The sequence below is a fragment of the Protopterus annectens genome, chromosome 8.part1 (genome assembly GCF_019279795.1).
Source record: "Protopterus annectens isolate FY-2018-M chromosome 8.part1, PAN1.0, whole genome shotgun sequence".
In the NCBI taxonomy this organism is placed as follows: Eukaryota; Metazoa; Chordata; order Ceratodontiformes; family Protopteridae; genus Protopterus; species Protopterus annectens.
Genome location: NC_056742.1, coordinates 300,757,418 through 300,777,185, shown reverse-complemented (window position 1 = coordinate 300,777,185; position 19,768 = coordinate 300,757,418). Strand labels below are relative to the sequence as shown.

Genomic DNA, 19,768 nt, shown 5'->3' with positions numbered 1-19,768 from the left:
TCAAACTAATTGAAACCTCATCTCGTAATGGGGTAATTTCACCCGTAACTGTTCAACATCAGTACGGCGGCTAGGTGGGGTCGTAGGAGTCATGCTGTGTGAGGAATCCATATGACGACAACTGAAAGTGCAAAAGAACCGTTTGGATCAACCCAAAAGTACCAAACAAGAATGGCCAAACGGAAAGTACCTTCACAGCACAGATAGCAAAATAAATCCACCAGAACCAAGATAAAATCCAGATATTTTAATGAATATCCATTGCTGCCCTCACACTCATCCTCCTCCTCTTGATCACCAATGTCATCCTACAAACCACCATCCTATGCTGCCTAACAACACTTTCCCCTGCCACCACCGTCTCCAATCTTTTTCAGACTGGCCCTCCTGATAAGGAAAGTAGGGCCATGGAAAGGTTGGGCAAGAAGGTTCACACTGCTGCCAATTTGTCATTTCGGACTATTAATGACTTATATGACCAGATATCTATTGACTCTCCTTTTTTTGTTTTTTTTGGGTTTCTGAGTTGTTTTCTGACCATCCCAACTCTGAGGGGAAGGCTTTGGCCCTTTCCCTGCTGGGCTACACTTCACAAGTTGCCAGGCATTGAATTAAATGCAGCTGATGCCTCTTCCAAGGTTGCTGTCTTTGGTTCAGTTATGAGGTGTTATTCTTGGCTTCATCTTCAGGCTTTTTCTGATGATGATAAGGCCAAACTTTTGGATGCTCCTTTGAATAAAAAAAAAGTATTTTTGGATGTGCTGCTATTGACCTTTTCATGCCCCTCTAGGACGAAGGCAAAGTCTTGCAGAAGCTGAAACATATTTTTGTATCTCCCATTCCTAAATTTCAGAGAAACTATCCTTCCAAGTTTTCCTTTGTTCGTATTCAATCTCACCCTCCTCCCAAGGGCAAGAAGGGTTCTAGCTGTGTACCTCCTGCTAAGTCTACTCAGACGTCTGCCTCCCAGAAGACTTCTTTCCAGGATAAGCCTGGTTCTGTTTGAGCATTTGCTTCCTCCTTCCCTTGGTGAGGTTCCCTTTTTCCTGCATCTTTCCCTTTCTCTTCCAAATTGGGTATGTATTACTTCAGACTCTTGAGTTCTGTCCATTATCTGGCAGGGATATTTCATGGTTTAGAAGTCCCTTTCTCCATTTTCAGACATTACTCAACCTCCTTTGGAACAGCTGCCTCATTTCCCAGAGGTTCTTCAGTCTCGTTTAGCTCAGGGTACCATTCAAGCTGTGCCTCCCACCCAGGTAGAGAATGGGTTTTATTCATTCCAGGAAAGGAGGGTAACTGGAGACCAGTTCTGGATCTTTTCCTGCTGAACACTTTTCTCAAGTTTCTTTCCTTTCAGATGATATCCCTTCAGACATTGTTTCCTCTTCTTCTGTAGGCCTTTCTGGCATCCCTGGATCTCAGTGATGCATGCCTTTACACCCCCATCCATCCTCATTTCAGGAAATGTTTTTGTTTCACAGTCTCTTCCTCACATTTTCAGTTCTCTGCTTTGCCATTTAGCCTGTCTACTTCCCCAGGGATTTCACTAAATGCCTCACTCCTGTCATTGCTTTTTGCAGGATTCAAGGTGTTCTGATTTTTCCGTATCTAGATATTCTGTTTATTCAAGCTGCTTCCCCCAGCAGTCTGCTTCAGGATCTCAGATTTGCTACTTGCCTATTACACAGTCTGGGGTTCATCATAAACCTCCAGAAATCAGTTCTGACACCTTTCCAAGATCGTATTTTCCTTTTCTGCAGGCTTCAGACAGATGTTGGCATCTCTGCCTACCCCCAAGGCTCTGTCTCAGATAACCTTTTCCCAATCCCTTCTTATCTGGTGACTGTCGCAGCCAGGGAATTTCTCAAGGTCCTGGGATTCATGGCTTCCATCATTCCCATGCTCCCTCTCGACAGGCTGCATAGGAAGAAATTTCAGTGGTATCTCAAATTGGTGTGGCTTCACCAATGCCACCCCTTGGAGATTCCACTATCCTTTTCTTTTCCTGTTTCAAGCATGAGCTTCAGTGGTGGATGCATCAACTTTCTCTCAACCCTGGGCTTCCTTTTCAAGCTCCATCTCCCATTTGGGGGCTCTTTACTGATGCCTCAGATGGGGTGGGGTGCCTCCTGTGGCTCCCCTAAAGGATCGAGGACTCTCTGGCCTCCTCATCAGAGGTCAGTCTGCATCAGCATAAAATAGATGAGGGCTCTGCTTCTAGCTTTGCAAGCCTTTCATTCCCTTTTTCATCTTGGGCCCCTCAAAGTTTTCACAGACAATTCCACAGTGATGTATGTCAACAAGCAGGGGGCAGGGGGAGCACAAAGTCGTATCTTCTTTGCAGATCTAGCTATCCAGTACCAACTAACTCTTTTGGCAGTTTACATTCCTTCAGAGCATAATCCATTGGCAGACTCATTGAGCAGGTCCAGCCCACAAGCTCACAAATGAATGCTTCACAGAAATGTGTTCCTGGACTTTGCCTATTGGTGGAGTATTACTCAGGTAGATCTTTTTGCTTCCCCTCTGAACAAACTTCCTCTATTCTGTTCCAGAGTTCTGAGTCCTTTGGTTTGAAAAGTGGACACCCTGTCTTTTCTTGGAAAGTGATGTTTCTGTTATCCTTTTTCATTTTCCACCATTTGATCCTTGGTGCTGCCCTCACACTCATCCTCCTCCTTTTGATCACCAATGTCATCCTACAAACCACCATCCTATGCTGCCTAACAACACTTTCCCCTGACACCACTTTACCGTCTCCAATCTTTTTCAGACTGGCCCTTCTGATAAGGAAAGTAGGGCCATGGAAAGGTTGGGCAAAATCATACTGGCCCAGGCAGCATTAGTTCCCCCTTTTTTCTCACTTGGCCAGGGTCAATCACCACAAGTTACCTCACTGGGTGGATCTTCTCACACAAGACAAGCGGTCTGTTAACCATCCTTGCCCACTCTTCAAATGACACTGTGGTTGATAGGATTTTGATTTCTTTTAGGCACCTCTTTACTGTGGAAATGCTTTGGGTTCTTCAGGAGGCTAGGAAACCCACTACCAGGAAATCATATATGTCCATATGGAAAATATTTTCTGTCTGGTGCCTCTCTTGCCCTTGGGATCCTCTGTCCATGGAGGTTCCTTTGGTTCTTTCTTATTTGTGTGATCTGCTCCATGCTGGGTTGGCATATTCTTCAGTGAAAGATCACTTGTTAGCAGTTACTAATTGTCTGCCCCTGAATTCTCATCTGGCCTCTAGGTTTGAGGTTAAGCAATTCCTTAAAGGCGTTCTACATGTCAAGCCTCTCAAGAAGTGTATTCTGCCTTCTTGGGTCCTCAGTTTTGTACTTGAAAAATTGACCCAAGATGCTTTTGAGCCTGCTTCCTTGCCACATTGTACTTGGAAGACTGTTCTACTCTTGGCTGTTACTTCAGCCAAGAGTGTGTCTCAATTTCAGGATCTTATTGCTATTCCTCCTTTTTTGGTAATCCATAGAGACAGGGTGTCTCTTTGCTTAATCCCTTTATTTCCAAGGTGGCCAATGAGTTGCCCCTTAATCAAGTCTGTTCATCTCCCTTCCTTTTTTCCTTCTCTGCAGTCTTCCAGTGAAAAGTTCTTCACACCTTTGGATTTGCATAGATAGCTCAGATATTTAGATAAAACTAAAGGTTTTCATAGATCTGAGCAGCTTTTTGTTTCCTTTCATCCCGGGACTTTGGGTTTGGCTGTTTCTAAACAAACCATCTCCTCCTGGATTTCTAACACCATTTTCTTTTGTTATTCTTTTTCATGGGGAATGTCTTTCCTCACCTGTAATTGTACATTCTACTAGGGCAGTTGCCTCCTCTGGTGCCTTTTTCAAGGGTCTGGATGCCACTTTTGTCCTTAATGCTGCTACTTGGTCATCTGTTCATACTTTCACTAAGAATTACAACTTGGATGTTGTTTCCAGGGCCAGAGCAGGCTTTGCCAGGGTTATCCCACATGGGTTTGTGGAGGGTTCTACTCTATCTTCCTCCTCCCAAGCATCTTCTTAAGCTCTTGTACCCCCTTTAGGTGAAGAATACTGCAACACTGATGTGCAAGAACATAGTACAGTCGTGTAAAATCTTGCAGTATTCGGTCCCTCCTTCCTTTGACCTTTGTCCTGACTCTTGCCCCTTGATCTAGCTACCCTCTTGGCTGAGGCACCCTTCTATTTTCTTTCTTCTTTATTTTTCCTTCTGGATGCATGTGTTCCTATTTTACCCCCGAGGATATTCTGTTCCTCCTGGGGCTTTTTCTGAGTATTTGCATCCATACATCACCTTTATGCGCTACATCATGTGTGGGGAGCATATATTTGAGGGACAGTGCCTGTAAGAATTTAAGGCTTTGGTATACTGGCTGAACGTTTGGATATCCTTGGCAGGAGATCCGTTATGTGAAGATTACTGCAGCAGTGAGGAGAAAGGACATCTATTGTTATGGTAAGATTTTACTCAGTTGTACTTTCTTCACAGAAGAGTTCTCTTCATGTAAGTGTAAAGGAAGTGAGAGAAATTCCTAGAACTTTACAGGCATTTTTTCAGCCAAGTCGTCTTTAGGTCCAAATACCTAATATTGGAGTGATGTAGACTTTATCTAGCAGGGAGGGACATGGTCTTGTCAGCTTTGCAAAGCAGTATTGTTACTTTGTCAATGGGCAAAGCAGTATTGTTACCTTGTCAGTGGGCAATCTTAACAATCTAGTTCCGACTTGTCTATAGGAGATTCCTTCATCAGACACACACATCACTAGCTCACAAATGGCAGGTAATTTGTCAGATTGTACAATCTGGGGCATGCCAGAAGTGATATTTTACTCATCTGAGTGCACAAGTTCCACAGTTTTGTGCCATAAATCACCATCTGCATACCTGGAAGCTGGGCATTTCCTCATTTCCTTTTAATCAACGCTGATGTATGCTTGTCCTCCAGTTTCACTGATTAAGAAAACCCTTCTAAAATGAGAACTGCTTAAGGTGAGACTGTTTTTAATAGCCTCAGACTGACAAATGCAGTGGCAGATATAGTCAGCACCCATCCACTTCTTCCCCTCCCCCAGGCAAGATATTGTTAACACAGTGTTAAGGCAGAGTTATGCAGTTATCTTACAGGACAGGGCATGCATTACTAACACTGAATTATTTCCTTCTGGAATATTGAAAATCCTAAATATGAGAGAACTTCTATATAAATGCATTCAGAACAGTAAAATATTTTCAGAGTGATCAGAAACAGGGTTTAGACCCATTAAAATGCCCAATTCAAACTTGAATTACATCAGTTTCAGACTTATTTTTGTAGTGTCAGCTTGTATTCCATTTTTCATGTAGTTAGTGTTGCAGTACCAGTTTTGGGGAACTTTGTGTCATGCAAAAGCTCATGGCTAACCTGAATACCAAAGGCTGTCACTATTCCACAGTCAGCTAATGTCTTTGCTGGCCAGCGTCAGCGGTATGAAAGGTTGTCGGCCAGCATCATCTTCAGTTCTTTATTTGCCATGTCAGTCTGATGCTCAGGACTGTGTGTGTGTGTGTGTGTTACTTCATCACTCAGCTAAGTGTCCCATTGGGGAAACTCTTTATATCTCTAATTGTCTTTAGCTGTTTAATGTTCAAAAGGTTAATGCATTTCTCCTGTGGGAAGCAGATCCCTCAAAAAGACTTCTATTATTACTGTTTGATCTGCTTATGGCCTGAATATGATGTGCTGAACTCCCCATTTTGTGCTGGATTCAACAATAAAACTGTAAAGTGTAGGGACGAATCTCTCAGTCAGGTCATACTCTACCTCACACACCATGGCATATACTAGTTCCCAGACCCTAGTGTGGAAGGAGTGTAAGGAGAAACACTTGAAGGAGAAGGATGTGAGGGAGACCAACAATATCTCATCTAACTCCACATCCTGTTTTGAAATCATTAGCAAGGTTGAGGCACCTTTGCAGACCCAGAATGATACCTGTTGCATCCTGTTGGGTGGTAGACCTAACTGTGGCCCTGTCCCAGGCCCTTATGAGCTGACTCCAAATTAATGTCACTTGGGTCCAAAGACACTCAGTAGACGACGGCTTCTGACATCAGGACTTTGGTGACGGAGAGTGAGGGTGATGTCCTTTTGGTTAATGTTTGTGAGTAAATCCCTGGGAACCAAATCAAACTCATGGCTACCCATCACCTGAGGCTTTGTCATCTGCCCCTCCCCCAAGCTCAGAATGCCCCAATCAAAATGGTGAGTAACTTTGCCCCAACTGACAGTGTTCAGATCTCCTGTCACCTCTTACCAGTTCTCTGAGAGGTAGTCGAGCTGGTGCAGGACTGGAAATGGAAATTGTGCCAGGGATTTCCCTTGGGAAAAGAAAAAGGGACACCTGTCCCCAGGGAGACTGTGATTCCTCAAGAGTCAGAAAATGACCAACTTGCTTATGTGGAGCATTTTCCCTTACAGTAATTTTTAGATTCTGACTCAGAAGACATCTTGGCCTCAGCATTTTCATCTGAGGACTTATCCTTTGGAGATACCCATCACAGAATGAAGGAATCCTTACTTGGGAGTCAAGTGAATTCTCCCAGTTTCAAGCCAATGACGGAAGGCTTTTGATTGATCAAACTAATGGTAAAATTATACCAAGTATGAATGAAACAACATCAGTGGATCCAGACCCTTCACAGTGCTTATTAAAATTAAATGCTTTCTTCCCCAGGATCACTTTTGAACATGCCTGCACCGTGGAACTCTGGCTATACCTCCGGTCCATGAAGTCTTGTATGATGTGTTTGCTGACATATCTTTGCAACCTGCTTTCCTTACCCCTCTCCCCAAGTAGCCTGATACTTCTATAGAGTGCTTGAGTCTTACAAGCATCTCTGTAAGAAAATGGTGGTGGATCCAGGTGTGGTGCCTTTGGAGTCCACCAAGGCACCATCCAGGCTTGCTGTCAAGAACCTTTTGCCAATTAAAAGGGAGACTCGCAGACTGATTTGGCAAAAAGACCTGTACGTAAGGTACCCTTGCTGTGAGTGCAGTGAACTGCCAGTTCCACATGCTCAAATAATTGAGTCTGTACAGGTAAAAAATAAAGCCAAGGCAGATGGAGATGCAAGACAAGAGCCACCAGAAGGGCATCCAGGAATTGTGCAGTGTGGGCCTCCAGGTTTCCAGGCATTCACTAAAATGTGGCTGTGATGCCTTGGATGCATGATGCCGGGTAGCTATCGGATCTTCACAAGGAAATATGCTTCTCCAGCAGAGCTTCTCTCAGCCATGCAGATCACTATGGTTTGCTTTCAGAAGGTGGGTTTGACCCTGAATATTCAGAAGTCACAGCTGATGCCTGGTACCAGAGTTACTTTCTAGGGAGCAGATTTAGACTGTGTTCAACAGAAGGCCTTTTTGCCAAGGGACAAGATTAAGTATCTCTCAGAATAGCTCCTACACCTACAGTCATCTGGCAAGGGAGTTTCTATAGATGCTGGGATATATGGCATCATGTATTCTGATGAATTCTCTGCCAAAGTTAGGCATGATAAAAAGTACAGTTTTGTACCTACCATAAATGTAGATGTTCGAGGATTCCATTGCTGCAGTCCTTACTATTGGGTATAGTCCGCATCCAGTCGGCCAGAGTATAAGGCTGGCGTCGGTCAGACTGACGCCAGTGCGTCAGGGTACTAATGCGCATGACGGCGTCATATCCTCAGTCTTTTCTTGCCCCAGATGTCAGAAGACCCTAAAAAGACAAGGCCCAAAATACCTGCACCAAAACATGAACAATATATACAAAAATATAAGCAGGTAAACACCTACACAACCACCCCTAAACACAGAGGGAAGGAGGGAGGGTAAATTGGACTGCAGCAATGGAATCCTCGAACATCTACATTTATGGTAGGTACAAAACTGTACTATGTTCTTCGTTTTCCATTGCTGCAGTCCCTATTGGGTAGAATCCCAAAGCAGAGGTGAGGGAGGCTGGCAAATCATAAAGAAGCAGGAGCTGACAAACATGCCTTGCAAAACAGCTGTGGCAAAACCAGCCCTAGACTTAGAGTAGATAGGAAGGTGATAATGCTTAGAGAAAGTATGCACTGAACTCCAAGTAGCTGCTTCCAAAATATCCTTAGTTGCCACCCCAGAAATGCTGTTGAAGTGGCAGTAGCCCTAGTGGAATGAGGCCTAATCCCAGCTGGAACCTCCTTGCCATGATGGGAATAACAAAATGCAATGCAAAAGCCAATCCACCTAGAAATAGTTTGTTTTGACACAGGCTTGCCCTGCGAACTCAAAGCAAAAGAAACAAACAACTGCTGAGACTGCCTAAAATCCTTAGTCCTGCTTAAGTAATAAGGCAATTGCCTGTGTACATCTAAAGTATGCAAAATCTTTTCCCCTTTATTTTGGGGTCTGCATAAAAAGTAGGCAAATGAATAGTTTGGTTTAAAGCCACACTAGAAACCACCTTAGGCAGAAAGGAAGGATTAGTGCGTAATGATACCCTATCCTTATGGAAAATCAAAAGGGCTCGACTGCCATAAGGGCCTGCAACTCAGACACCCTTCTTGCAGAAGTAATAGCCAACAAAAAGCAGTCTTCCATGACAAATATTTCAATTCAGCAGTAGCCGCAGGCTCAAAAGGTTGTAGAGTAAGTTTTTCCAACACAAAATTGAGATCCCAAGCAGGAGTAGGAGCTCTACGTGGGGGTCTTATATTTTTTGCCCCTCTAAGAAACTGCTTGAACAAAGGATGCGAAAACAATGGTGGGTCACAATCATAGTGAGCTGAGATTGCTGCAGCATGAATCTTAATGGAAGAGAAGGACAGACCCTTGTCCAGTAACTCAGTGAGATATTGAAGAGCCATACTCAAATTAGGCTCAGAAATCTCCCAATTCTTTGCTTTACTCCAAAATAAAAATCTCTTCCATTTTGCTGCGTACACTTTCCTTGTACTAGGTCTTCTAGCTTCCATAATCACATTTAAAACTTGTTGAGGAAGTTGAGACCTGCTGTGGTTCAACACAGAATATGCCAGGCTGTCAGATGAAGAGAGTGAAGCTTGACATTGAGCAGATGACCGTCCTGCAGGGATAACAGATGTGGAATCAAAGGTTAAGGCCATGGAGGCTTCTTTACCAGACTGGTACCAGTGTTGCCGAGGCCAATCTGGAGCTATCAAAATCATCCTTGGCCTGTCCTGTCTGACCTTTAACAGTACCTTTGGAAGAAGAGGCAGAGGTGGAAAGGCATACACATGAAGGTTTGTCCAACTGAAAGACAGAGCATCCACTTTCCAAGCTGCGTGATGAAACCCCTTTGTGCAAGACTGTGGCAGCTGGTGGTTTAGTGGAGAAGCGAACAGATCTATGTCTGGAGTTCCCCATGACACTGTCAATTTCTGAAATACATGAAGATCCAGTTTCCACTTGTGGGGATCCATGATTTGTCTGCTTAACACATCTGCTAAGGAGTTCTGTGCTCCTGGCAGAAACCTTGCCTGAAGAGTTAGGTGCAAGCGTAGCGCAGTCTCCCATAAAATCATTGCTTGCCTGCATAGAGGATAAGAATGTGTTCCCCCTTGTGTGTTGAAGTACCACATGACAGTTGTGTTGTCTGTTAGAATCAACACCTGCCCTGGAAGAAGTAACTCCTTGAAAGCCATCAATGCGAACTGGACTGCTAACATCTCCTTCATGTTGATATGTAGATGCTGTAGTCTGGCAGGCCACTTGTCTTGTATCCACTTTCCATTTAGATGAGCTCCCCAAGCAATGTCTGAGGCATCTGTCGGTAAAATCTGACTCGCCTCTGGCCGGGTCACAGAGAGTCCCTTGTTTAGGTGACATTCCTGAGCCCACCACAAAATTCTCTTTGAAGGCAAGGTATTATTTGAATGACAGTGTCGAAATCCTGGCAGTGCTGTGTCCATACATTTTTGAGATACCATTGTAACTTCCTCATATGCAGTTTGGCATTGGGAAGCACCAGAATACAAGATGCCATGAACCCTAATGCTTGAAGGACTGTCTCTGCAGTCAGCACGGACTGATGAGATAGTTGATGGAAGTAAAGTGATAGACTCTTTTGTTTGTCCGGGGTAAAAAGGCCATCTGGGCTGCTGTATTCAGTCTCACACCCAGAAAGCACATGTCTTGAGAGGGTACTAGACTGGACTTTATTTCGTTCACAGAATACCCTAGGCATCTTAGCACTGTTATAAGATATTCCAGATGCTGAAGAAGGTCTTCCTTGTTTTGAGCCAGAAACAGGCAGTCGTCTAAATAAGGATAGATTTGAAGTCCTTGTAGCCTGAAGTAAGCTATCACTGGAGCCAGAACCTTTGTGAATACTCTGGGCGCAGTAGATAAGCCAAAGGGCAATGCAGAGAACTGATAATGAGAATCTCCAGCTCGAAACCGCAGATACTTCCTGTAACGTAGCCTGATAGGCACATGAAGGTAAGCTTCCTTGAAATCTAAAGTTACCATCCAGTGATCTTTGCCCAGCAGGGGTAAAAGCTGTTGTAACGTCAACATCTTGAACTTGGGAATGTCCAGATAAGCGTTGAGGAGAGATAAATCCAAAAGCAGTCTCCACGTGTTCCCCTTCTTTGGTACTAGGAACATGCGAGAATAAAAGCCTAGGCCCCTTTCTGATACAGGGACTGGCTGAATGATGTCCAACACCCATCTGTCTTGAGTAATTAAATCCCAATTTTCTTTGAAAAGAGACAGTCGTCCTTCCAAAGGAGCTGCCAGACGAGAATCTACTGGCAGCTGAAAGGAGGTCATTGGGTCTGTTCTGAAAGGACTGACCCCTGCCCTCACCAGAAGTCGGAGCAGGTGAACTCCTGATCTAGGCCTAAAAGAACCTTGAGCCCTGCCCTACCACGTCTAGACCTACCCCTAGACTGGGAATCATAAGCAGGATATGTCCACCCCTTAGCAGGCCAATTTCTACTAAACTGGTGGCTGTACCTGCAAAAATCTTTAACAGTTTGCATAGACTTAGCTTTGTCCTCCATTTTCTTTAAAACTGCTTCCACAGGTGAACCAAACAACACATCAGACTGTAAAGGAGCATCCAAAATCCTTGTCTTAACATGCTCAGCCAAATTTTGATCCTCAACCAGGCATGCCTGCGAAGAACAGAACTAGTGGCAGCCACCCTCGAGGAGGCCTGCACAGCATCAAAACCACATTGCAAAGAATGCTTGCCCACTTGTTCAGACACATAAACTAAATCCAGCAAGTCTTTACAATCAATACCTTCCGCCAAAGCATCCACCTTAGATTTCAATTGTGAAAGGAGATAATTTTGATATTTCAGCATGTGAAACTGACAATTCAACGCTCTCATGGCTAGAGTGGAAGAAGTATATACTTTCTTACCCCACCTATCTAACGCCCTTGCCTCTTTGTCAGTGGGAACAGGATTTTTAACCACAGAGGCCTTAACACCTTTAGGCCCCTGAGAAACAGTTTCTGGGTCCGCCCTAGGACTCTTAAACAAATACTTATGAGCTTGGGCACCCTATAGTACCTATCAGGTTTAACAGGAGCAGGAGGCAAAGAATCAGGGTTCAGGAAGCCTCTGCAAAACATCTTCCACCACATTCAACACAGGAGGTATAGCTAAGGGCCTATGCTGGGGTAAAAACAAGAATTCCCTAAGCCTCTTCCTGGAATCAGAGTAATCCTGGCCTTCCCATTTAAAGTGCTCCCTCATGGAATGCAGAGTCTCTGAAAATGAAAAATCCTCAGGAGGAGAAGAAGGAGTGGCATCATCCACATCAGAATCAGAATAATGAGGATACTCCTGCAAATCTTCCGCAGAAGACTCAGAAGCCCCTGAACCCTGTTCAAAACTGTCAAACTCTGGTTCCACTCTAGGCCTCTTATCAGGAGGGCCCATAGAACCTCTAATCATAGTAATCAAATCTTCTGCCATTTTAAGCATATGTTTCTTAGGTACAGAACCCGAAAGGCTAGGAGAAGCCCCTACTGAAGCTGAAGGTGCCCTACCTCTAAAAGAAGTTTAGGCAACAGAAGGAGAGGCTCTAACTACATTGGGAAGAGAGGGAAGAATAGTTACCTGAGAAGCCCCCTCAGCCTGGCCTGCCTCCTGAGAGGGTACATCCTGTAACAGTAAAGTTTCTGCCTGAGACTCCATAGAAACTCCTGGCAAAACCTCTGGCTCCACTGAGCCACCTAAAGAACCGACGTCCGGGACTGCCGGTTCATCAACCCTAGGCTTGCTGTTTTGTCCTTGCGCTTCTTGGACGAAGCGGGCGTCGGAGCATCCGACGGCATTTTATAATTGCAACGCTTCCCAAACACTAATCTGGCACAGTCTAACCTCCTCTTAATAGTGCGTTTGTTAAACCTAGCACAAGAGCGGCAACCAACAACGTCGTGCTCAGGCCCTAAACAAGGTATACACAATGTATGGTAATCCCTATGAGGTGCACAAATCCAAAACTCAGAGCTGCTGTTAGTTGAGGTAGGATACTCACGCTAAAACACTAGTAAAACTCAGTCCAAAAAGATGCGTGACTTTCCAATGAGCAATAAAATGAAAGTAGAAATTCAAACAAATAAATCCATGTAAGTTAGCAAATTGTTTATTCCAAACGAGTAAGCTTTGCCAAAGGCTTCTTCAGACTCTTTACACAAACTAAAACTTTGAACATCACTTTTAAAACCAACAAAAGCTTGTGATAGGATCTCTATAATCACATGTTTCCTTCATTTAAAAATACAGTAACCCATTAAACTCAGTTCCATGAATGTTACCTTGTTCAGCTAAGAAAAATACTGGTATATTAAAAGTAAGAACTGAATAGTTCAAAATAAACATACATAAAAAAACATACATAAAAAAACATACATAAAAAATGCATCGGTGCCCAAACATACATTATATTATATTAAACAATTGAGTATATCTCAGAGCCTTGTCATATTTACTTATCATCTCATGGTGCTTTAGGAAAATCTCGTACTGAACTTTCAGGCAGTATATATCAAAAAAGCCATTTCAGACTTGGTTATTATAACCCAAACTGCTTGTAATGCACATATTTACAAAGTGTGACTTTAGATATTTCCGTGTTTTACTGGAAGTTCATACTATCCAGAGTAGACTCGTAAAACAATCAACAATTACAGGTGGTTAAAAACTTGTATCACATTAGTTAGGCTATTCTCGTATAAATCAAAAGTTAAAAACAGTTTTTCAAAATTACTTATTTTCTGCAGACTCTGAAACGCTTTTAAAAATCACAGCACAACAAAGTATTCCTTGCGCGTATGTGCCTGGTTAATTCTTGAATGCAAAACAAAGAACGCTACTGCCATAGCGTTCATAAAAATAAACATTGTGTCTATTTAAAAAAAGCCGATTAGGTTACTGTATTTTTAAATGAAGGAAACATGTGATTATAGAGATCCTATCACAAGCTTTTGTTGGTTTTAAAAGTGATGTTCAAAGTTTTAGTTTGTGTAAAGAGTCTGAAGAAGCCTTTGGCTTACTCGTTTGGAATAAACAATTTGCTAACTTACATGGATTTATTTGTTTGAATTTCTACTTTCATTTTATTGCTCATTGGAAAGTCACGCATCTTTTTGGACTGAGAATCCCTATGAGGTATTTGTTTCCCACAAGAAATACAGTTATTCACTTTTTCTGACATCCGGTTAAATACTGAGGCAAGAAAAAATCAAAATGTTCCCAACGGGTACTTAGCCAACTCTGATTCGGTCTGAAACTCGGTTTGAAATATTTCAGAACGCCAACCTGCACTCATAAAACTGCTTCTGCATCGGACCACGCGGCAAAAAAGACTGAGGATATGACGCCGGTCATGCGCATTAGTACCCTGACGTACTGACGTCAGTCTAATGCGCCCTGACCGACGTCAGCCTTATACTCTGGTATTCGGGCCGACTGGATGCGGACTATACCCAATAGTAAGGACTGCAGCAATGGAAAACGAAGAACATCTGCAGTGGTTCCTAAAAAAACTGCTGGCTCCAACACCAGCAGTCTTTGGGAAAACGATACCTCTCCTACCATATCTAAAAAAGATATTGTGTGATGAGCGAGAGAGACAAGCTAGACCCTAACCACAGACTGCCTGTTCCTGGCTTGGTGAGTGTTCCTAGGCAAATTGAGGGTCCAAGAGACATAGGACAGACACTTGGTAACCTATGTCAACATAAAAGAGATGATGACAGGAATTCTGACCTTGAAGGCATTCAGAGAAGAGCTGGTGCAAGTAGCAATAAAAATACTGATAGACAGTACAACAGTGATGTGGTCTATCAACAAGCAGGGCTCACTCATTCCTACCGCCTCTGAAGATTACCAGTGGAACTATTCCAGGTAGCTTAACAACTAAGCCCGACTCCTGTAACCTCTTTTATCCTGGGTCAGGACAGCTGGCACTCACCTCAACCAGGCTTATATTTGAGCTGCAAGCTTTTAAGTGTAAGGCACCTTATTTCATTTTCTATGGGAACAGAGCAACCTTGATAACTAACCCTTCCTTTATGACCAAGGCAGTATCAGAAGTCTCTTACAGACATGCTATACACCTTTCCTTGTACTTTCCCAGTTCCTCAAGACAAGGAGAGAATTCTACACTCTTTGTATGTGCACAGATGGTTATGATTCTACCTTGACAGGACTACAAGTAGATCTGACCAACTTTTGATGGTATTTGCAGAAAACAAACTGGAAACAGACCACTTTAAAGTGAATAACCAGCTGTATTACCTTTTGTTGCTGCCATCATGGGAAGCAAACACGTGTAAGAATTGGAGCTCAAGGACAAAAGCAGTCACCACAGCATTCCTACAAGGGATATCAACCCATTCCATCCTGGAAGCAACTACCTGAACTTCTGTATACACTCACCAAACACTACCACCCTTGTACTATATCCAGATCCGAGCTGGGTTTGCCTCTGTCATCATGCAGAGCCTGGTATCACCAGTGCAGAGCGCTGTCCAGCCATCCCAGTAACACAGCTTTGGGTGACCTCCCATGATGGAGCACTGAGTGCGATGAACATAGTACAGTTGTGTGGATATCTTACCATAATTGTAGATGTTTGTGTAGATGATTGTTGCAGTGCCCTATTCCTCCCTCCCTTCCCTGTACTTTTCTGCCCCTTGGGTTAGGGTGGGTAACCTATCACCTTCTCTGCACCTTCCTTCTTCCAACAAAGTGTCAGCTGCTTTTAGTAGGGTCAGTGAGAGCAGGTTGTGATCCTCCTGAGTAACTATCCGACTTCAGTACCTCACACAAGAAAGACCTGACAGTGATGTCAGCCATTGACACTTTATACCACAGATATCCTGATGTTGGCCAATAAGGGCATTTGCCAGCTTGGGGATGGTGAAAAGTTGTGGTATTTGGTCTAGCCATGGGTTTTTGCACTGCAGTAAAGTCCGTAAGACTTAGAATTGCAACATTGATCTACCTGAACATCTACAATTATGGTAAGTTACCTACACAACTGTTTTTACTCAGGTGACACCTAATCTTTTGTTAGAAGTTTTGCATTTATACCTCCAAAAAAACAAGTGGATGGTGCAGTGGTGCAGCGGTAGTGTTGTCGCTTCAAAGCAAGAGGTTCTCCGGTTCGAGTCTCGGCTGGGTTGCCTTCTGTGTGGAGTCTGCATGTCCTCCCTCCATTTGTGTGGGTTTCCTCTGAGTGCTCCAATTTCCTCTCACATTGGAAAGACATACATCTGGAGTGTTTCTACCCGGGCCTTTGCTGAAAATTGGCTTTGTTCCAAGTCTGACTTTCCCAGTTAACAAATGTTAAATAAATAAAGTTTCACCTTTTTAGGAATAGCAGTTTATGCTGGAAGATTTGAGTTTACTCAGCAGTGAAAATGCATTGGTCTGGCCATTTTTTCAGATGTACTGGTCTGGCCATTTTTTCAGAACTGTGCTGTTAACCTGTTAAAGTCAGTGCTGGTGTTGTGCTGATAATTGTGATGATCAACAACAGCACACTGCTTCAATGTAGGCAGCCTTTCAAAGGAAACAAAATAAGGCATAAAACTGCTGAGAGTAAAATCATCAATAAAATAGCCAGATTTGCCACTAGCAACAACTCATCAACCCATCACTGTGCACCTCTCCACAAACTAAACTGGCTAGAGCTTCCCAACTACCTCTCCTATACTCAGCTCACCTATGCACACAAACTCATTTTCCACCCCTTCCTCTCCTCTACCTTTAAAATGCACCACCCACAAAAACTCCTAAGATCTAGCAATCAAAACCTAATAGAAGTGTACAAACCCCTTCGCCCCCCCCCAGTACAAAACCTCCTGTCCTTTTCCCTAGCACACCTATGGAACTCCCTTCCTCCCTCCACTCATACCATCACTAGCTTCCCGTTCTTTAAAAAAATCGCTTCACTCACATCTAACATCCACATGGGAATGCTCCTGCTCCCACCCCTCATAGCCTATTCTCCACTTCCTACAGTCATCTATCTCACATATTCCAGATAACTTCATATTTGCATCTAGCAAACAGCTTCTTATTTGCATCTAGCAATTTCTAAGCCTGCTGCAACTAACTTCTTATTATCCTCTAATCCTACTATTTCATCTTAAGAAACCATATATTTACTAGAGCAATGTTCTCCTTATATATATAAAAAAAAATTATTGTAACCTCAGTATTTTTGTTTTGTCTTAGAACCAGAAAGAGTTAAATTGTAAATTGCTGTAATCTTTGTGTTGGAGCTTTTCTCCCCAGGACTCAATTGAAAATGGGTTATTTTGGCCCAATGGACTATCCTGGTTAAACAACTGCAAATAAAATAAAATAAATAAAAATGAATAATAAATTTAAAATATAAACACAGAAAAACAAATTAAAATTAGGTTGGCACTTTCGCAGTTGCCTGCTTCTTCAGACCTTAAGATTAAGGTCTGAAGAAGCAGGCAACTTTCAACCAACTATTGTTTTCTGTGTTTATATATTAAATTATTTTACTCTCAGCACTTTGACGCCTTATTTTGTTTTTATATATTATACTTTTTGGGTTTGTCTGGTCCCACCACAGTCTATTTGCTCTAGCCTTTCAAATGAAGTCTGTTTTGTGGTGGTAGTTATTATAGGGAAGAGAATCTCTGAACTGCAGGCTGTGATGTGAAAACTTCCATACAGTGGTTCGTACTGAGAATGTGTCACTTAAAACTAATCCTTTATTCGTTTTACAGTTGATGTCTGATTTTTCATTGAACCAGTCACTTCAGCTGCCAGTGCTTTACCCTAATTACAAAAATGCTTGAGAACTGAAAAATTATCCCAAGCAGTAAAAATGGAGGATGGAAGGAAGGAAGGCACTTTTACTGCTACAGAGAGCTGTCCTTTATGATCTACTGTAATGATAAGTGGCTCATAGAAGTGTACTGTCGTAACAAGGGGGAAAGCTACTGTATTTGTAAATTTTATAGCATTTGGGTTGAAATACAAGCAGGTAGGTAACCCTGGGATGGTAGACAGATATGAGATACCCATTGCACAGCTGTAGCAGAACCTTGCCTAAGCCTAGGCCAAGCTTCTGGCTTACAGTGTTAAAGTATGAACAGTAATTTAGTTTGCTGCTTCTAATATGTATTCATTGGAAACATTTCTAAAATATGCTGTAAATGTCACTTCATCTCCTGTAGTATGAGCCTGCATAGGGCCTTGAAATATTTTACTGTACTTATAACCATAAGACGATTAAATAAGCCAGACATTTTGATTAGCAATATACAAACTCTCCTTATGTTTTATTAAGGAAATAAAAGTTTGATCAAACTTGCTGAAAGAAAGTTATTCTACTATTGCAGCTCAATAGTGCATGAACATGTGAAGTGGGTAGTTGGCATCACATTTGCTTGAACTAGACAATGCATTTATTGCATATGGTTCACAGATTTGTGTGTGTATACGTAATATATAATGCGTATGTGTGTACATGTGTGCATAATACAAACACCTAGTACATATATAGGTTGTCAGCTACAAGCACATTTCCCTGCAGAGGTTTCTTGTCCTGAGTGATGGAGGCGCATGACAGTGCTAGTGTGCTGCTCTTATTGGAGCATTTACCATTGTTGAGCATGTTGATCACAACACCATCACTGACTTTCATAAGGTAATAGCAAAACTATGAAAAAATGGCCAGACCATTGCATTTTCTATGATTAGTAAATTCAAATGTTATGATTTGCTGCCACCCTGACCACTTCTCAAAAGTCAGTAGCTTTGCAGAGTACGTCACACAAATGCACATTGAGTTCACAGTTTGATGGTAATGAGCTTAGCCTAAACTAATATTAGACTAATGTTCAGCAGTAGGTTATTAATAAAAATGTTTATCACTTCTGTAGTTCTTTCAAGACTTGAGTATTCAGGTAGGGCCCATTGTCTTAGATATTTTGAGATAGGTGTAGGGGATTTAGGATTGAATGGAACATTTGAAAAGGCAAGAGGTTAGCAAGAAAGAGGCAACTTGCAGATGTTGAAGAGGTAAGAATGGAAGAGTTGATCGCTAATGAGAAAGTTTGCCATGTAATATTGCATATAATGTCATTGTGTTGGATGACCACTAACTTACCTCAGTTGTACTGGTGTCGGTTTCTGCTTTGCTTCTTAAAGCAGCTTTAGTTGTTATACGTTTGTCTTACTGCAAACAATAAAGTCTGTCTTCACTTTCATTTACGTACTTAAATTACATGTTACTGTGCTGTATTCTGTTTTGCTGCACTTCTGTTCTGCTTTACTTAAGTGTTCTAATAGTGAACTTTTTTTTTACTTTTTGCATCTTGCAGAAAATGTAGCAATTTTCAGAGGTTTTCTATAGCATGTTTTATTTTGTTTTCAAAGGTAGCTGCTTCTGCTGCTAATGCTCATGCCTTATACACAACTTCACAAGCTGCTACTCCACAGCCCCCTTCAAATGCATTTCCAGGAGGTCAACCCCAGACCCCACCCCAACCCCAGCAATCACAGCCTGTAACACAGATAGCTACACAACCTCAGGCCACCGCTAGGTCTTCTGTACCTGGAATTACTGTTTTATCACAGGTTAGTGCTTGTCTTTGCTTTTTAGCTGTAGTAGTATTTTCATTTACTTATTGTTATATGCGCATATTGTGCTGGGCTCATTTTCCAAGGCATTAGATGATGACCAAACTAAAAGCTAAAGTCATGACAGTGATGGTAATTCACATGTTTTATTTACAGCATCATGAGATGATTAAAAATAATTGTCAAACTTGTTTGTGGTATCAAAAAGGTAGACCAAAATTTTACTAAAATGTTAAGGCATGTGTTCTGTCTGTTATATTCTTAATTAAATAAAATCTACACTCTTGAATTACTGAGCCTCCAAAGCAGATCAGGCAAAGAACTCTCAAAATGTGCATGTGTTAACTGGATTTATGAACTAAAAACCCTGCATGCCACAATTGTAATGTCCATTGTTTATGTGAAAAGGTGCAGAAAACATGTAGCTGTTTTTGTAAACAAACCAGCAGCAGATAAGTGAAATGTGAGAAACTGTACAGAATCTATGATGTTCTTCATGTTTCACTGTTGCAGTCATCACATTTGGGTTATCCCTGCCAGGGTAGCCCTCGGTTGGCCCAATTACCAGAGACTTAGTATTTCTGCATCGGTTGCTGTCGCTTGAGGACTGACGTCAGGTCATCAGTAGTATAAAGTA

The 19,768-nt window shown here is 42.4% G+C and overlaps 1 protein-coding gene across 1 annotated transcript in view; it reads left to right on the top strand.

Annotated features, from left to right (window-relative positions):
* Window positions 1–19,768, top strand: part of LOC122810120 (transcription initiation factor TFIID subunit 4-like) — a 1,443,428-nt gene that overhangs the window by 466,789 nt on the left and 956,871 nt on the right. Inside the window, exon 5 of the mRNA XM_044081596.1 lies at window positions 18,928–19,128. Coding sequence (XP_043937531.1) covers window positions 18,928–19,128 — 201 coding nt within the window. The remainder of the gene's footprint in view (window positions 1–18,927; window positions 19,129–19,768) is intronic.